This window comes from Astyanax mexicanus, chromosome 6 (assembly GCF_023375975.1).
Source record: "Astyanax mexicanus isolate ESR-SI-001 chromosome 6, AstMex3_surface, whole genome shotgun sequence".
NCBI classification, from domain to species: domain Eukaryota; kingdom Metazoa; phylum Chordata; class Actinopteri; order Characiformes; family Acestrorhamphidae; genus Astyanax; species Astyanax mexicanus.
The window spans coordinates 38,166,706-38,185,554 of NC_064413.1; the positions used below are offsets into that span (position 1 = coordinate 38,166,706).

At 40.5% G+C, this 18,849-nt stretch overlaps 1 protein-coding gene across 5 annotated transcripts in view; it reads left to right on the forward strand.

Annotated features, from left to right (window-relative positions):
- ulk4 (unc-51 like kinase 4) overlaps positions 1–18,849 on the forward strand; it is a 121,733-nt gene that overhangs the window by 69,333 nt on the left and 33,551 nt on the right. For all 5 annotated transcript variants that reach the window (XM_022673657.2, XM_022673654.2, XM_022673656.2 and 2 more), the window contains exons 31-33: positions 4,635–4,683; positions 10,820–10,925; positions 17,792–17,958. In XM_022673657.2, the coding sequence (XP_022529378.2) occupies positions 4,635–4,683; positions 10,820–10,925; positions 17,792–17,958 (322 nt within the window). The remainder of the gene's footprint in view (positions 1–4,634; positions 4,684–10,819; positions 10,926–17,791; positions 17,959–18,849) is intronic.

Consider the following 18,849-nt stretch of genomic DNA (forward strand, 5'->3'; position numbering starts at 1 on the left):
TTTATATGTTACAGTTGGTTTACTGGTTGGGACATGCTACAATCTACACATACTCTCTTCTCTGGCAGCGTGTCAGTCAGATAAGGCACGCCTCTGCCACTAAATGCCGTAGTTGTTGTGTGCTATTACGAGCGGTAAAGGGAGAAATGAGAGCCATATGCCATCGGCTTCCCCTCCCATCTGATTACAGATCCCATCAAAAGGTTCCCTGGAGCCATGGAGATTGTGTGCATTCTCTCTCTTATTAAAAGCTTCAGAGTCTTTGGGTTGACATTTACCTGTGTAAATGCCAATCTTTGCACTCCGTATTTCCATAAAAATACTACTTTTCCACTTGGCACAGAAGAACCCAGGCATGCACCAAGGTGGGATTGCAATACAGGGAAACAATATGATGTGCTCAAAACTGAAAGATTACAGTTATTTAAGCTATGGGTCCAGTGTGTAAAGAACAGCGAGGGACTGCCATGGTCTTCCATTCTTATTCTTTAAATAGAAATATGGCAGTGCTGACAACTGGAGTGGGAGTAAAATTTGATTTATAATAGTACCACCAACAAAAACTAATCAATAAATAGAAACTGTTTTTATTCAAAACATTTTAATTAGGTGCAGTGTATAATACTGTTGCCTGACTTAGAGTTAGAAACAATACCAGTAAGGCTGTCACCACAGCAAAAGTTTTGCACAGCTGCATGCCACCTTTACTCACATGCTTCAAACACGTGAGCCCATTTATACTTATTATATTATGCATCTCGGGTATCAAAATGATATCTATTTAAGACCAGGTTTCACAGAAATGCAGTACAGATACAAATTCAGTCACTTAAACCACTTCAAGAGGTGTACAGGGATGCATTTGTCATTCTAACAGTGTAAATGCATCCAACTCATAAAAAATGTTTTCAACAACCAAAACTCCTCTTAGTATAATCTAAATATCTGTGATTACTGCCACATTTTGGTGTATGAGTTATATGAGTTATAGTCCAAAGTAATCACACTATACTGGTATACTTCAGGTCATTGGACAGGAACTGTTGTTGTGTCCCTTGACTTTTGTCATGTTCCATAGAAACTAATAAATGTGCCACTGACCCAGAGGATATGAATGCAAGTCCTTGTGCTTTAAATGTGGTTGACCCCACTGCACTGTCTAAAGTGAGTGATAATACGTTTGATGCTATTTTTGAGTACACACGTGACACTGTCACAAGATAACTCCTGACAACTTATACAGCCATTTCATGTGGTAAAACTTTGTGATCTGTTCACATACTGCTATACCAGGACTTTGGTCATGTATGTATATATTACAATACTTGTCGTAAATCATATTCTTTCATGGGGCCTGTAGTGATTCTGATCAATTACTAAAGCTCCTAATATCCAGTCATGACTGTAGTTGTGGGTTAAATAATCAACCCCTGCATTTCTCTATCATTTCTACACTAAGAACACTGTTTTACAGTAGTCTGACACATCCATGTGTGCCTCGTCTGCCAGTGTATCACTGGCAGTGTACCAAGAAAGCAGTGGATGCAATAGGAGGATCAGTAAGCAACGTGGGCTGATGGCTGTACACACAGATGACCCTGTGCTGTCTCCCTTCCACTTGACCCCTTTTGCTTCTGTAAACATTCTGCTGCTGAGAGAGACGGATGGACGACCTGAACACAGGGCTGTGTACCTCTTAAAGACCTAATGGGGCACGATCAGACTACAGACAGGCATACAGTGGGGCGTACAGAGCAGTGGCTGCCATCAACCCTCCCATTCCCACTCTGACAGGAAGATAAAGTGTTCCCATTCATCAGGTCTGCTTACTCTCCTGTCTCCTATGTGTGTGTGTGTGTGTGTGTGTGTGTGTATGGAGGGGGTGAATGATTGTGATTGTGGACCTCTGTGTAAGCCGGCATTGGTAAATGATGGTGCAGAGCACGTTATGGGAAGGATGACAGATAGATGAGTTCACTGGTTGAACAAGAAAGGAGAGAGAGCAGAGAGGTCCTCTCTAATAGGAATCGGTTTAGTGAGTGATATTAATATAGTCAGTTATGGTACTTAGCTTTTGGGTGCTACAGCATGGACAGTAAAGTTTTGGAGCTCCTGGATGTGATGTGTTCTGAGAGAAGCATAGCTGCACCATAAAATCTACAGACAGTGCTTAAATGTTCTGAGTCTCTGCTTTTTTTGACTGGTGAACAACACTGCAACAGCCCACAACTGCATTGCGTGCAATAGCATACCATACCGTTACCTAGCCTAGCATAGCTTTTAAAACTGTAGCAAGAAATATTTGTAATTATCCAGCAGTCGGTTGCATCGCTGTCCTTTCTGGATGCTATTTTATTCTACTTGTCATTGGGTGTGTTTTTACCACAAGTAAATATTAATAATTTACTTACTTAACGAATGACCGATACATATTTTGAAACAAGCTTTTTGCATAGATTATTTTTAATATTCTTACTAATATTAAATGCTATGACCTAATGCTATGCCCCTATTGCTGGAATTGTGAGCCTGTTTGAATTATCAGCTCAAAGTGCTGTATTTCAGGGTGCTGTGGGTGAATGAACAAGGGCTGTTTGAGCGAAATGTACGTACTCGTTATCATGTTTCAATACACCCCAAGTCCTTTTCACGCCAGGGTTCTCCTTTAAATAAACCTAATAATAAACTGATAAAAATAAACTGATTAAAGTTAACCACGTATCTGCACTTCCACACCATAGCAGGCTGACTCTTCAGCATTCGGCACTAAAATATCTCTAAGCCAATATCTATAGTAATTGAAATCCAGCTCAGGAGACTTTCTTAAGTTGTGTGAATGCAAATCAATCCGGGTCTAAAATGCAATGATCTATGCTTTTCTTGCTTTGTCCAGACCAAGGGACCTGAACTACAAGTATAAACGCACCCAGAATGTGCCAATTTTCTACCTGAAGAAATTTTAGCAGCCAGCCAGCAAGCTGTCTTTCCAATAGCAGTCTCATTGAAGTACTTTTCTAAGTGTCACGCACAGTCTGCATGGCCCTCACAGCTTTCTTCCTAGGTTTTTGCTTTATTATCTGTAGGTAAACTTCATCTAGTATAACCCTTGATTTACCTCTGTGCCTAGTTTTACCTTTTATACTTTTCAATCTTAGTGCCATTTTCTCCTGAGATAGCTGATGTTAACGCTTCAAACGATTTTGCTAGTAGACTAGATGATTTAACACGTGCATAAGGATTTTACCTGTTTTACAGCTGTTTCCCAGCTGTTTTACTTTAGTGGGTTTTGTCCTTGTAAGAGGACACGGTAGTGATTTAAGGTTCAGGGTCAGTCACTTACATGTACTAATCTCTCATTATTCATCAATACCAAGGTACATGTTTTTTTATTCTTGTGTATTCTCTTCTACATATTTAATAATACTTTTCTATTTATTAAAGGATTTGTTCAAGTAAATCAGTCACAAAGACAGTCACAAATGTTGCCATGATCCTTTAATGTAAAAAATGCTGACAGAAAAAACACCCTTTCCTTTATCTAATTTGTTTTCTACACTGTTAAAGTCCCTGTTAGAGATATCAGGGGTAAATAACCACATTTTCCAAACCACAGATTCAACAAAAGATAGTACTCCCTTCTGAATATAGTAGAAAAATGTGGTCCAGGACTAGGCTTAATCCCTTGTCATCAGCACATTTTTCTTATTAAAAACCTGTTTCTCGAATTACATTTCATTATAAACTTTCTAACAGAAGTACACTGTGCATGTTGAGCTACTGTGACTTCTATGTGACTTTCAAACACAAAAGGATAACCCTCACTTTACCTTGAGCTTTTGTGCTTCTGCAGCAATTGAGAGAGAGATTTACTCCTAAAGGCCCCCGTGCCAGCCTTATCTCAGGTGCTGAGCAGCACGCCCTCTCTGTCTGTGTTGCACCTCACACAGACGCATTAGCCAGCCTCCCCCGCAGAGGACACGTCCTGGAGAACGAGCCTGGACAAATGCTTTCCAGCCATGCAATACATCATTGTTTAGTGAACGGCAAGCATCATAATTAATATTCAGAGTGTGACCCTTCAGCTAATTTCATTCAATCTAGCTCTCATTTTCTCCCAGCATGGTGACGTTCTCCTTTGAGCACCTTTGCATACATACGGTAATTGGTTGTGAATCAAAGGGCTTAATCAATAAAAGAGTGAGGCAAGTCATTTTCAATAAAGGCTTGCATTACTCCTTGGTGCCAAGGCTGTGAGATTGTTAGACTGCTTTCCTGTCTCTCTTCCTCTCTTTCTATCTTTCTCACACTTACCCTCTTTCTCTCTTTATAATGTTCCCTCTCGCCTTGTGTGTCCTTTTTTTATGTTTTTTTGTTTTGCTCCTGCCTTTGTTTCACCCATATTTGTCTCTTATTTGTGGTTCTTGTCTCACCTTATTAGTCAAAGGGGATTTCTCACGTGACTGTTTTTGGCACTGTGAAGCTTTCACACCTCAGCACACTTTTACAGTATCAAAGACAGTGTGCACACACAATGTCACAGTAATGAAGATTAAATATAGGCCTATTGCCATGTTGTGTTTGTGTATATATGCGTCACATATTAACTTTATGTGTCTGTGTTTCCCCTGGTATAGGCTTGTCAGAGAGAGTCGTCTCCTGCCTGTCATCTTTCAAGTCGTGGCGGTAAGTGCATAAATGCTCTCTGGGCCGCTAGGTTCAATCCTCTATATGTCTTTTGGAGTGATTTATTTATTGACTTGGGGTTCCCACACCAGTTTTAATAAAGAATAAAGCATTCTTAAAAAATGGTAAACTTTTAGACTACACCTCTCTAGAGAAATGGTTTAGCTTTTTATGGGGGTCTTACGATATCAGTCTCTCAGTGTTGTTGAAATTAAATGGAGCAGCCCAGTGGTGAACTTCTTGTAAAAAGCATGGTCCTTGAAAAAAGGACATTTTTAATGGTTTAAAGCCCCTGTCTACTTATTATGATGATTATATTCTAGCTATTATCTATAGTGTTTTTGTGATTAATTTACTATGAATTGCCAAGAGAAAAAGTAGGTTCACCTTTTTTGTAAAGAGATTTTTGAGCATTTTTATGTTGGCTTTAAGTTGGGTGGCTCTGAATTTGGCTAATGTACCTGCTTTGTGCTTTAGAACTTGGTAATGACAGTATGTGCTTTTGTTGTTCAAAGTGAAATCTCTGCTTGTTTGCTGGTTAGTACAAGCTATATTAAATGATTATACCTTACAGATTCTTACAGATTATTAAGGATTCTTACAAAATAATCATTTAATTATTTGAAGAAATAAATTGTCATGAACACACAATTTATGTGTGTAGGATTTTTTGTATTCCATGACCATTTTGTTTGGAGTGTAAAATGTTACTCTTGCATTGAAGAGCTCCTCAACAGTGCAAAATCTGTTTAAGGCAGAGTCATGTGTATATTCAGTTGTTACACCAAGTGTGTTGACACTTTCAGATAGAGGAGGTGCCCCCCAAGTTCAGCTGTCTCTTTGAGTGACCACTCTACTATATAAAGACATGATCTGACTCCATCTTCCTTTTTATTATCAGTTTTGAAAGTGAATTTACAATATTAGAACATATTACCTACATACTGCAAGGGCATTTCTCTTTCCATGGTAAAATGACATGGAATAATACATTAGTCCTATTAAGCCATATGTGCACCGCCCAGCCTTTTTCCTTTAGAGTGAGTCTGCCTAGCTGCCTTCCCATCTAACACTGAGTTATTATGTAAATGAAGCAGTCGGGGGTTGACCTATCAGAGCGTTATGTGTAATTGGGTTGCGGAGTTAATGGAGTAGAGATGTGAGGCCTCTTCTACTGCAGGTTCCATTCTCATTAGAGAGGAACTTGCGTTGCCTGTCAACAGTCACCCTCCCCTGCCCTCAATCCACCAAGTTAGCAGTGCACACTTTGAGTGCACTGCCCGAGCCGCTCCTTATCCAATATGTCACTGTGAGAAAGACACTTCAGTAAATGGGCATAGCTCTGAGGAAGACAGCTTTTAGTGCTCCCTCACATTTTGGCAGGCGTCGTATAGGAATTTGATTGATGATCATTGCCAAACTAACCAACAGCATGGCAGTTCTAATGAATTTCAGCGCTCAAGTTCTTGACGTGTGGTCATTACTTGAACTGAAAATTTACCATTACATAAAAACCTCTTTGCAAGATTAATATAATCTAAAATTCTAGGACTTATTTTCGCCTCACTGAAATTAAATTTTCTCAGCATATACATCACTAAATTGCCACCAGCTGTGAAGACCAAATGAATATTTCTCAAGTATTTCATTACTGAGTTCTTGATGTGCAGTCATTACTTGAACTGCAGAAATGAACGCAGACTAAAATGTAAAACTCAATTTTCCCCAAAACTCATGTACACTGGACATGCCTGTGAGTAATACTTTAAACGCCTATGCAAAAAATTAATTATTAAGTAAATAATGTATGCATTTCCAACTGATATTTGCCCCACTATCTTTAGTTTTAGGCACATTCACTCAAGACAGCTCACTTTGCAACAGATCCTCTGGAGCATTGTGAATTGAATCGCTTTGCTGGAGGCCAAAATGGCATTAGCAATCAGTTTTTATTAAACCTATGACCTCTGAGTCCCTCTTTGATTAATTTTCTCGTCTTTGGTTTCGACTGCTACAGTTCGCTGTGGGGGTTGATTTTGTCAGTCAGAAATTCTGATTCTAAAATAAATCAGATAAATACGCACCAACCTGAAAGCAGCTCTACATTTACCTATATGTATGCACTGCATATATAGTGTGAAAAAGAAACACTGGGTGATCAGATATTTACAAACTTTTGGGCACAAATCTTTATCTGAATCATTTAAATCTAGGATAGTGAATATTGACATACTCTATTATTTGTAATGTTGAGAGGTCTCGCAAGATCAAAGAACTCTCGTAATTTGGGAAATGGAGTCGTGTATTGTCCACTTGTTGTCCACTTCCCACCATGTCTTAGTTTTCTTTATTGAATGCACCTTTGAATCTGATGATAAATTGAATCAAATAGAATTGGTATTTGTTTCATTAAATAGACTGCACCAGTCAGTCTCTTCCTTTGAATCTCATTCCAACTCCGAAGCTCTGCACTGCTACCGATTTTGTTTCTCAAGCTCTCAGAGAACATGAAAGCGATTTGAAGATCGTAGGGAATGGCTGATCGTTAATGAGAGAGAAAGTGTGATTGGCATTGACTCTCTAGGCCATCCCAGCGAATGAAAAAGCTCATTTAGACTCCCCCTTTAAGCATTGTGCATCTATACTGCTTGCCCTAACAGTTTACTGTCATACATCTACTGGGCTTTAGAGCATGTTTACTCCTCGTTAATGTGGAGGCTTACTAAACATTCCAATTTATTTCTGTGCTGAGGGGATTCCTACTGGTATAGATAAAACTGTAGAATAGTAATTAAAAGTTCTACATACAGGAGCTGTATAAATTCCTCACAGCAGTTGAAGTGAAACCACATAGATTTACCTTACATATGTATATCTGCCAACAATGACTGTAAAAAAATACCAGACACAGTGGTTCTGTTCCATTTAATCTTGTGAAAATTAAGCCATAATTGTCCAGGGTTTTGTTAACTTTCCGTCCAGAAAGCAGAGGTGGAGCCAGACATGCTTACTTATTTGGTAGGCTTGCCTCCTTTTCCATAACAAATGCTTCAGACTGCTTCTATGAGTGTGCAATGCAGCCTGAAAGACCTGAAGCAAAACCAATTTTTACACTGGATACCCAGTTTGCCCAGTAAGTGTATTTTTTTAACAGCAAAAGTGCAGTTTATCAATTTGGTTACAAAATGATTTACATTTTCATCAAATTACACTTTCAGAGCTCAGAGTGTGCTACAGTACAGTTTATCCTTAGAAATGGTGATGGTTAAATACAAAAAAAAATGTTTTAGACTATGTTTAGACTCCAGACCAGAAAGTAAATGAGCACAATTCTGAAAATTCTGAAGCAATATTTAAAAAGTTCCAACATTAGCACAGAAAATAATACTGATTTTTGGAAATAGCCACTGTAGATAGAAAGACAGGTTTGAGAAGAAAAACGAGATTGACAATGGGCTGTTAGCCCTGTAGTGGCTTCACTTTTGACCATGTTTTCTACGATCATTGTTCCCTACTAATACACAATTATTTTTTTATAATGATATCAGACTATTCTAAACTACATGTTATATTATTCATGTTGGTCTCTTCTAACTTTGCGTAGGTTTGGCAGGCAAATACCTTTAGCTACTGATCCTAGATCAGCCATCCTTTGCACACTCTCTGCTCTCCAGAAGGTTTACTGTAACATAAGCCTGCCTGTGTGTCTGTGTGCCTAGGGCTTTTATTGAATGTGATGTCACCTGACAGTATGGATCATTCTGAAGAGATAGGCCACTGATGTTCCGGTGAGCTGAGAGGGAGAGTGGAGCCGCATGCATGCGTTCCCTGAGAAAGGAATAAAAGTGCTCAGACTGCTTTTAGCTGTAGCTGTCAATATGAGGAGAGTGTGCATTCAGCACTGGCTGTGAGAGCTGAGCTTGAGACCAGACTACTGTATTTATTTAGAAGCAGAATAAAGCAGTGTCATGTATTTCATATAGGCCTCTCAATTTTAGTACAGTGTCATACAGCTGCACCACGTGCAAGCTGGCTTGTCAGACTACAGAGTGATGAAATGTACAGTGCAGTACATCGAGATGAAGCAAGAGTCAAGGATAATCTTATACCGAAAACCTCTGTGTTCTTATCTGACACTGGTATTTCACTGCTGGCTGCTGTAAGCACAGCATGGCTGCCTTTGAGAATAAGGTTAGGGTGGAAGTAAGGTGTTTTTGATGTTATCTTTCGTGTTGGATCAGCAATATAACAAATAATAACGGACTATACATTGCATTATTTAGAGGATGAAGGTTCTCTTGTGTGCATGTGTTGTGTTTTGTTTTTTTCTATTGCCTATATGTACTCTATGACATATAGGCCACTGTTTTGTGTTAAATAAGCTGTTGAACAGGCTGGGTACTCCAGGAGTTCCTTATCCTTATTTCTTTCTGTCTATATATGTGATTTATTTATGTAAGGACCGAAGGATTGGTTACTCATGCATGCATGACCCTTCCACCCCACCCTTCACCAGGCTCCGGGCGCAAATAAAGCAGAAAAAGCTGTGATTTCTGGGCATTGGACGTTCCTCTGCTGCTTGCGGTTGCGGCCCTTCGGCGAGAGAATCCCCTGAGACAGTTCTGCTTCTCTGCATCTGTCTTTTAGAGCCACTATCTCTCTCTCTCTCTCTCTCTCTCTCTCTCTCTCTCTCTCTCTCGCTCTCTCTTGCTCTCTCTCCCTCTCTCCTGGTCCAGACTTACACAGACCTCTAATTAAAGCCTTCATTGATTTTCCTCAAACATTCAAAATTTTCCTGCCCTCTTGCCTAGCAGCGTTGTCTGCTTATTTTGCTTCTAATCGACCTCTGAACCCAAGCCTACTGCATGATTAGACCTTTTCCACAACCCTAGCACCAGGACACCAAGTCTTAAGTGAGACTCTAACTGTCTCCACCTTCGGCCTCCACCAGTGTGCCTGACTCTTTGAGCAAAGGTGAAATACAGTAAAACAAACAATCGGGTCCAAGACCATTACTGCTGACAGCAACACTGATTCCCTACTGATCAACCACTAACCTCTGTTTAATCCAAGACAGATATATAGAGCAATAGTGAAAGCTCTAACATAGAGACAGCATTTCTGTTTTGAAGGTTATTGATGTTGACTTGATATGGGCAGGAAATTATGGGCAAGAAAATGAATGAATTCTCCTCAGTCCCCATATGTGGTCTAATATAGCATACACAGAACATGTTTGGGCAGTTTGAATTTGAAATGCGCTTTTTAAAAAAGGAAATGTTTTTTTTTTTTTTTATGGAAATGTATCAGATCAGATTGGCTAGTTGAATTAGTGGTTAAATCACATTTTAGTTGTAAAATGTGATATTTTGATAGTTGATATTTAATGTTGATAAATATTAAGAATATGCTTTTATGTGAAGCTGAACCTTTTGTATTCATCTGCTCTGGATTCAAACAATCTGGTGATGTTCTCTCTGATTGGCTAATCCAATTATTAAAAGTCAAATATATTGCAATTTGGCAGCCTTTAACTTATATAATTATAGCATTGCTGTTTTCATATGGCTGGTGTTTTTGTCCTGTAAGTGTTTTTAATGCCATTATTATGTAGCATTGGTACACCTAGAACATCTCAGCCAGTCATATTGTGGGGTCTTAGCTCTTTGTGGTATAATGTTCTTTAAGCACTTATGGTATCCATGCTGATACACTCTAAAAGTGTTGTGTGTATTGCAATAACAAAATGTATCACAATATTGTAAAATATTAGCTGCTTTCCAAAGTAGCCTGCAATTATCAGATGCTAAGTCACAGAACGCTGTTCCAAACTGAAGTATCTTTCATATACATCGAGGTAATATAGCCACCATTCAACGTCATTTGGAGGATGCAACTAATGTATTCATAGTTCTAAGGCACCCACAATTCACTGTTTACAGCACCAGGGAAATTGAGCATAGGGCATAGGGTGGTCCTAGAGAGGACCCGGCCTACCTTGAATGTAGCCTAGACGATTGAATGCAGCTATTGTCATATTATTGCCCATGTCTTCTATAGTACCTGTTACATCTCTGATGTTTTACACCAAGGCTTGACTGAACCTCATTTTTAATGATGTTTTTTGTTCCTACAGGAGCACCAGAACAACATCCTTGGTGGCACTATGCAGAATGCCATGGCTCTTCTCACCAATCTGATTGGACAGAAGGACACTGATCTTCAGCCCTTCTACCAGCAAGGTGCTTTAAACCACTACAGCCACTCTCTGTGATGAAATAGAGCCGCATGTATCATGGTTGCTGTGGAGCAGATGTGAGCCTGTTCTGTTCACCCAGACGCACTCAGACAAAGACGCACGGACAGAAGCACGCACACACATGAAAAGGCCCTGTACTCAGTGGGCTGCTCTTGTTTTGCTTGCTTGAGTGTGTTTTCATTCCATTAGCAGACCCTTATTGCTCTCATCTCACTGTCTGAGTGCATGGTGTATATGTGTGTGTGTGTGTGTGTGTGTGTGTGTGTGTGTGCGCAGCGTGGGCAGCCTGGTTGCTCTCAGTGAGTGATAGTAAAGGGGAAAGGGTGAGGGCGTTCAGCTGGCTTTTTGAGGGCTTCCGTCAGTCAGGAGTCCTTTTATCAGTGTGCTTGTGTGTGTGGGCTTGGCCCTGCAGCCCGCATCTGCACAACTCAACTCTCCCCCTCGTCCTCTAGCATGGCTACAGACAGCCTTAGACATGCTCTTTCTCTCCGTCTCTTTCTCTTTCTCTTTCTCGCTCTCTCACTCACTGTACCTCCCTGCCTCTCTTGCCGCTCTCATCTGATGCAATCTAGCCAACCACGGGGTAGCTCTCTCGTGCTCTCTGTTTCTCTCGCGCTCTCTCTCATCTATAAACATTGGAATCTGATTTCTCTCCTTTTTTCACAGTTGTATTGTTGTTTTTCGACCACGGAATACCCAGCCCGCTCGCCCTCCTGCTCCCTGCTTCCCGCTCTTTGCTCCCTGTGCTGAATTATTGAATAATGGATTCCTTTAGCCATGCTCATGTTGACAGTTTTAGGCCTGTGTGTTAGCTGCAGTGCTACACTGGTTCTCCATTAGCCTCCATTAGTTGGACGCTGAGGTGTGCGTGCGCTTGTGTTGTGTTTGTTTAGAGTGTGGAGAGATGAGTCAGAGATTCTCGCACACACACTCCACATTCAACACGCTGCAGAATGAGTGGGGCACCTTGGAAAAAAAAAGACACACACACACAAACACGCAGGGGATTCACATAAACACAGGCACAGGCTCAGACTCAGAGGCAGGGTTAAGTAACGCAAGCCCAGAATTACTCCACTGAGACATACACAGACATTGAGACATTCTGAAAAATAGGGATGAAGTCATTGGGAAAACTTTTCGCCTCCAGGTGTGATTAGGTCATTGGAGAAGTACAGGAATAAAGACGTTCAGGACTATTTTGAAATGCTCCTCAACATCAAGTAGTCTTAGGCTGCTTTAACACCTACTTTGTTTGTTTGGTTCAGACTGAAGACTATTTTTTGAATGATCAAAAGAGATGTTCTCAGTACAGATCAACTGAATCATGGTTACTTTCTTTTTTTTTCTATAGTTTTGCATTTCTGACTAATTACAGGACATTAAGGTAGACTATGGCCACCCAGTAAAAAAAATAGAAAAATGAAAGAGAACTGGTGTTAACTGCAGAAATCCAACTTCACTTTGCATGCATGTGAGTCACTCAGCCTAATGGATACAATATACTACAGTGGTGATTCCTGTTTCCTGTAGACTCGTATTAACTCTTATTTATAAACAGCAATTAATAAATAAATCCAGTTGTCATTTTTTAATCCTGTTTAATATTCTGCTGTGTGACACACATGCACTACAAGGGAGATTCTGGCAGGAAAGCTTTCGGCGCAACTCCTAGAAAGGCAACTTGCTAAATTCACAACATGCCAGAGTCTGCCACACACATTTCTACAAATACTCAGCCCACATGGGTGAGGACTAGGGGGTTGACGTGAGATTGAAATGACACAATATTTCTTGTCAGGTGTTAAATGTGTCTCCCAAGATTTATGCACAGTCAACCAAAACAAATGTTTAATCATTTTGGGAGGCAAACAGCAATGCTTGCTGTTATATCATGTCTTGTCTTGTTAGTAGCATGATTCGTCACACCCCTAGTGTTGACTGATGACAACAGGGCATAGTTATGTTTCTTAAGTTAACATTCTAAATTAATACAATGTGAAAAACAAAAAAAAATGTGAACTTTCAGACTTTAAGATGTAAAAGCGCACCAAGATAACTGTGAGTCTTATAAAAATGATATTAATTAGATAATTAAAACCATTACAGAACAATGTGGAACATTTTGGTTTGGCTTACCAATGTATTTATTATTTTTTTATTGTAGTTATAACCAGTAGTAACAATCAGCGTTTAATCATACATAATTGAAACAAAGAACAACCTGTTAAGAGTCTAATCTTGTGGCTAATCATACAGTTGATTTTGAACTTCAATACTAAAGATTATTCAACATGATACAAGCTAATGTAATTTCTACTAAAATGCTCTTGCCTCATTGAGTTTGTCCATTGTGGATTTTAAGGTGATTCATTATCCAGCTGTTGAAACCATCACCTCTTTCCTCAACTTTCACTTTTTCCCCAAACAGTCTGAAATCCTTTCTTGAAATTCTGCACCCTTTGTACTACAACATACCTTTGCTTATTGTGGTTCTGTTGTCAGTTATCAGTTCACAGGCCTTGTTTCAAAATGCATCAGTCTTATTAAGATGTTCCAGTGAGCTAATAATGTCCAAACTGAGTAAAACAAGATTTCAAGTAATAAACATCATATTAACAGTTTCCGTACAGAAACCAAAAAAGTACCAGTTTATTCATGTCCGCATGTACAAAATATTTCTCTACGTCAGATGCAGTGCTTCAGTCCTCTTCCCCCACGAGTGCTCCAGTAAAGGGGGTGGGGGGGGCTACTAAGCTGCGGGCCAGCATTAGACCATGCTTCACTCATTACAGCGCAGGGTCACACACAGGCCTCACCAGCCTCAACCAGCCACCGTCATTATGCACCTTATCAGCTCCCCCTCTCAGGAAGGCCTGACCCAGCACTAAATATAACCCTGACAATTAGCGCTATCTCACTAGCGCTGGCTAGCACTCTGCAGTCCCCGCTCGAGAAGGGGAGTGAGGAGAGGAAGCATGCTATAATTGGCCCTTTTAGGTGTGACTAGAAAGCCGTGGATGTGGGACGCAGGCTTGCGGGAGGGTGGAGTGGAGGGAGCAGGCAAGCGGAAGAGTGAGGCAAAGGAAGAGAGGTACAAAAAAAGGAAAGGAAAAAAGGGTGTGAAAGAAGGAGAGGAAGGCTGGGAGAGATTGAGTGAGAGAAGGGAGGGAGACGGACAGAAAAGAAGATGAATTTTATAATTGGCGAGATTTGCCGGAGTGAAAGATAAGATCCCTGAGAGCAAGAGACTGAGAGACAGACAGAGAGAAAGAGAGAGAGAGAGAGAGAGAAGAGGATACAAGCTCCACAAGAGTCTGTCTGTCTCTTCCTTCTTCCCCTCTTCTACTGCAGGAGGGGAAAGTGCCTCCTGAAGTTCTGCTGCTTCATTTAGAAGCGATGACTCTGTGGCTCCAGCGCTTTGATTTCCTAATGAAAAATGGGCCTGCACTGTGCCCTCTGAGCTACTAATCAGACATTTATATATGAGGTGCTTGGGTTCACTTTTGTAGCCTGCATTCTGTTGTCACATTTTTGCTCCCTGACGGTAGCGAGAGTGTGAAAAATGTTTTCGGGGGAATCGCGAACTGCTGACGTGTTTGTTTTGCATACTTCACGGAGCATCTCCCTCCTAAAGTATTATTTGCATGAATCATTTGACTGGAAGTAATGGCAGTAAATTCACCTCAAAAATTGCTCTCGAATGCAAGCGCACAGCTGTAAGCATAAATATTCAGTGTCTTGCAGCATCCTCTTTATACTTCAGGTTTAGTGAAGGCTTGCTCACTCATAGCTCAGGTAACATGTCTGTATTTGCTAACACAAGCACTCCTTGTTTGTGAACCTGCATATATTTTTCCAATACATATTGAGTCTTCTGGCACTGTTTTTTTTTGGGGGGGGGCTTTGTAATTGTAGGCTGCAATCTCTATATTGAGACCACAGAAAGTTATGTGGGGATAGCATGTGACTTGTTTAAGGCAAGGTTTACCAAGGCCCCCCAAAAAATTCTCCCCCTTTTTTCTTCACAATTTAGCTTGGCTGATTGTCCTACCCATTCAGCTGCTAGTTAGCTGTATCTCCCCCATCACTAGTGATGCCGCAACACATGGAGGCTGAAGACTAGCACATGCCTCCTCCGACACGTGAAGTCTGCTGCCGCCTTTTAATATATTAATAATAATCTTACCCTAGTAGTGATGAGGGGAAAGAGCGCCATCTATCCACATAGAGAGCAAGGCCAGTTGTGCTCTCTCAGGGCTCCGGCAGCTGGTGGCAAGCTGCATTTGTTTAACTGGATTCTCTTTCCGATCCTAAAGAGTTCACAAACTTTCAAGCACCACAATATGTGCCAGAATAATACTTACTTTCAGTCGGACTGCCGCTATCATGCAAAATTAGTTCTACAAGAATGCATCTCGACTAGTCACATCATGGGTTCAGAACTAACTGTGGTATAATTGGTACTGTAGCATTCATACTGTTACTATGCACTTGTCGTTTACTCCATAATTGCTCCATATCTATTTATGATCCATGCAGGTGTTCAGTGTTTTAGAAAAACTGCCAAGGCCCACAATGTATTGTTGTCTTTTACGTTATTATGTGAATTATCCAGTTAATCAAAATATATCATCACATTGCTCAAACCCTGCTTTAACATAATTCTGTTTTTTGCCTAGAGCATCTTGTCTGATGTAGTATTGCGCTCAACCATCTGCCCTTTCATTGAGTGGATAAAGACTCTGTTCTCAGCCTGTGGTCATGGAAATATTTCAGCTTTGCTGATCTGGATGTGAAGAGAGTCTGTTTCATGTGGGCTGTGCATGCATTCAGATACCATCCTGCAGTTCAAGTGCCTCCCGTGATCCGAGGTGACGGGCTGGACCTAGCAGAGCAGGGAGACTGGAAAGGTTATTATTTTAACATGAAGAGATTATTCAGTACAGCCTTAATATTTCAACAATGCCAGCAGAAGAAATAATAAAAAACTAGAGGGGAGAGAAGGTTCAGCAAAGGTTCCATGTTCTATGATGATAGATGATATCTTCCAGGCGCCTTGTAATTGGTTTGGAATGAGAGAAAAGGCATTTTATGATTTGTATCTCAATTTTATTGTATATATGAATGTTGAACAGAACCCATAGCCACAAGATGGTGAATTTCTTTTCTCCGTAATTTTTTCCACAGGTCAGCATAGTGAGTGTGTGCAGTACCCTGCCCAGATCACAGCAAGCTTTCGAGTCTGAGATTGTACTGAATTAATCCTACCTCAATAAAACTCAAGGTCTAATGTTTGCACTCCTCTCTGAATGAATAAAGCACTTTATTAGAATTTCTTCACTTATACTGTTTAGGGCTTGTCTTTGCTCTTAAAACAGCTTCCATTTCATGAAAATACTAGAAATATTCTTTTGAAATTTTGGTCCTTAATAAGGTTGCATCACTTAATTCCAACTGTTTTTTGAACGAAAGCATATGGTCAGCAACAAACCCTAAATACGCTGTGGCATTCAGTCAGTGATTGTATAGTACAGGCTCAAAGGCTATGCTCAGAATAAGTCTTGTAGTTTGTATCTAGATTGATTTTTGATGGTTTGGACAGCAAAAACATGAGGTCTGGCTTTTTGGATCCAAACTACATTTAAAATGTGATTGCAATCTGATTTGATCTGGCTACTCAATTTAGATTACAACATGCCTTTGCTTAATTTGCGATGCAACAAACAACAATGATGTTAAATTCAGAGCGACTACCTCATCTACTGTGTAATTACTGACACGTGTTTTTACCACAGCAGATAAGTATGTAATGGCAAATCCAATCTGATCCCTTGTAAATAAGATTATTTTTTAACAGATGTGATTTGAGAAAATTAAAAAAAATTACATTTTCTACCAGCTTGGACTGTTGACACAAGGTAGGTTGTGTTCATAGATTCACGATGATGTTGCCAAGTTCTGAACCTGGGCATGTTTTCAGTCTCAGATTCATCAGTCTTTATCGGTCGTGTTTAAGTGAGCCCAACATGTTCATCTACTGTTGTAACCCATCCAGCTCAAGGATCAACTTGTTGGGCATTCTAAGCTGATCTTTTGCTTTGCTGCAATTGTAAAAGTGGATATCTAAGTCTTGAGTCCCCTTCCCTGCATATTTTAGTTTCCTGCATTTGACACACACTGCAGCACTGAAAGGGCTTTTTGATTAAAGCTGATTAGTTGAATCAATTGAGCAGGCAAAGCAATAAATGTGCAGGACTGGCCCTTCTAGGACCAGGGTTGGAAAACACTGATCAAATTTACCATAGCCTTTCTCTTAGCCCAGAACCTGCTGGCTGTTCTCTGGATTTACTGTTTATTTTTAGTGCTTCATTCTGAGTAAACTCCAGAGACTGTTGTGCTAAAAATCTCAGGATGTCAGCTGTTTTTGAAATATTCAGACCAGCCTGTCAGACACAGTAATTGTCGCATCAAAATCAGTGAGATCAATTTTGTCTGTATTCTAATAATTGATTGTGAAGCATGCTCGAGGCTGCTGGTCTGTACCTATGTGATTATATGCATCGTCCTGCTGCCTCACAGTTGCTTGATTACAATCATTGCCTGAATGAATAGGTGTTTCTAATAAAATCTAGGCCATATCTTTTCTCAGCATCAGTGCCCAGGCTCACTACTGTTTTGATGGTGAATGAAAACGAAGCAATCAGCCATATTGCAAAATGAATGTGATGTTTAGCATAGTGGTTTGCCTTCTTTTATCCATGAGGTTTATGAGTGTGTGTGTGTTTGCATGTATATGTGATTGTTCAAGTTTAATAGATGCCTCTGTGTGTGTCTGTATCACTGTAGGTATTATAGAGCTGGTGTGTGGTGTGTTTGTGGAGGCTGCGGTGTTGTATATTGAGAAAGAGGAACAGTCAGGAGTGAAGAGCTGCAGCTCCATTCTCCTTTCCCTGCTGGACATCATCCACTGCCTGCTAAAACACCTTTCCTCCGTGGTCCGACTGGCTCTACAGGTAACAGTACTCTCCAGTCTTTCTCTCTTAAACCTGTTTCTCCCTCTCTTTCTCCCTGTAACTTCTCTCACCCTTGTGCTATTCCTTCACTCTGTTTCTCTGACATTCCCTTCCCCCTTACTTTCCATCGCTCTGATCAGTAAACATCCCTCACTCTGTTGCTGTCTAGTGTCAGCCCCACCTATCTCTCTCTCTCTCTCTCTCTCTCTTTTTCTCTCTCTCTCTCACTTTCTCTCTCGCTTTCACTCTCACTCTCCCTCCCTTGGGGAGTCTCTCCCTGCCTCTGTCGCCCTAGGCGTGCTGTTAGGGGGTTCATGTCTGGGTCCTCTCCTAACTGACGATTACATTGTTATGCAATGACAACTGGCATGCAGATAAGACCAGAATAGAATCATCACTGTGGTTGTCATACTTTCACTCTGAGCTGCTGCTGCAGCAAACCTCTCCAGCTGTGAGGAGTACATACTGCAGCTACTCACTGAAATAAATGTACTCATTAATGTGTGTTAATACTCATTAACACTCGATTAGGTATTCACATTTTTATCAGTGTCTATTTTTGACTGTCTGTTTCTTGGCTGTATGATCAGAAATTGTGAGAGATTGTGAGTTCAGTCACCCGCAATGGAACAACCATCTGTCAGTCCAAGAGGGCACCATTGACCTTTTTCTCTTAGTGGGTCAGTTGGATGGTTCTCCATTGCGTCTGATCACTCAGAGTGATTCTAGCTAACACAGATGTCTGTTAACCAACATAGCAGAATTGGCAGTTAGTGATCTCCTTCAAGCTCATTGAGCTGTCTAGTGACATCTCAGTGGTGGTACTGTTTTTATATGAATCATATATTACCCTTCATCTTTCCAGCTTGGTAAAATGGTCTGTGATTGGAG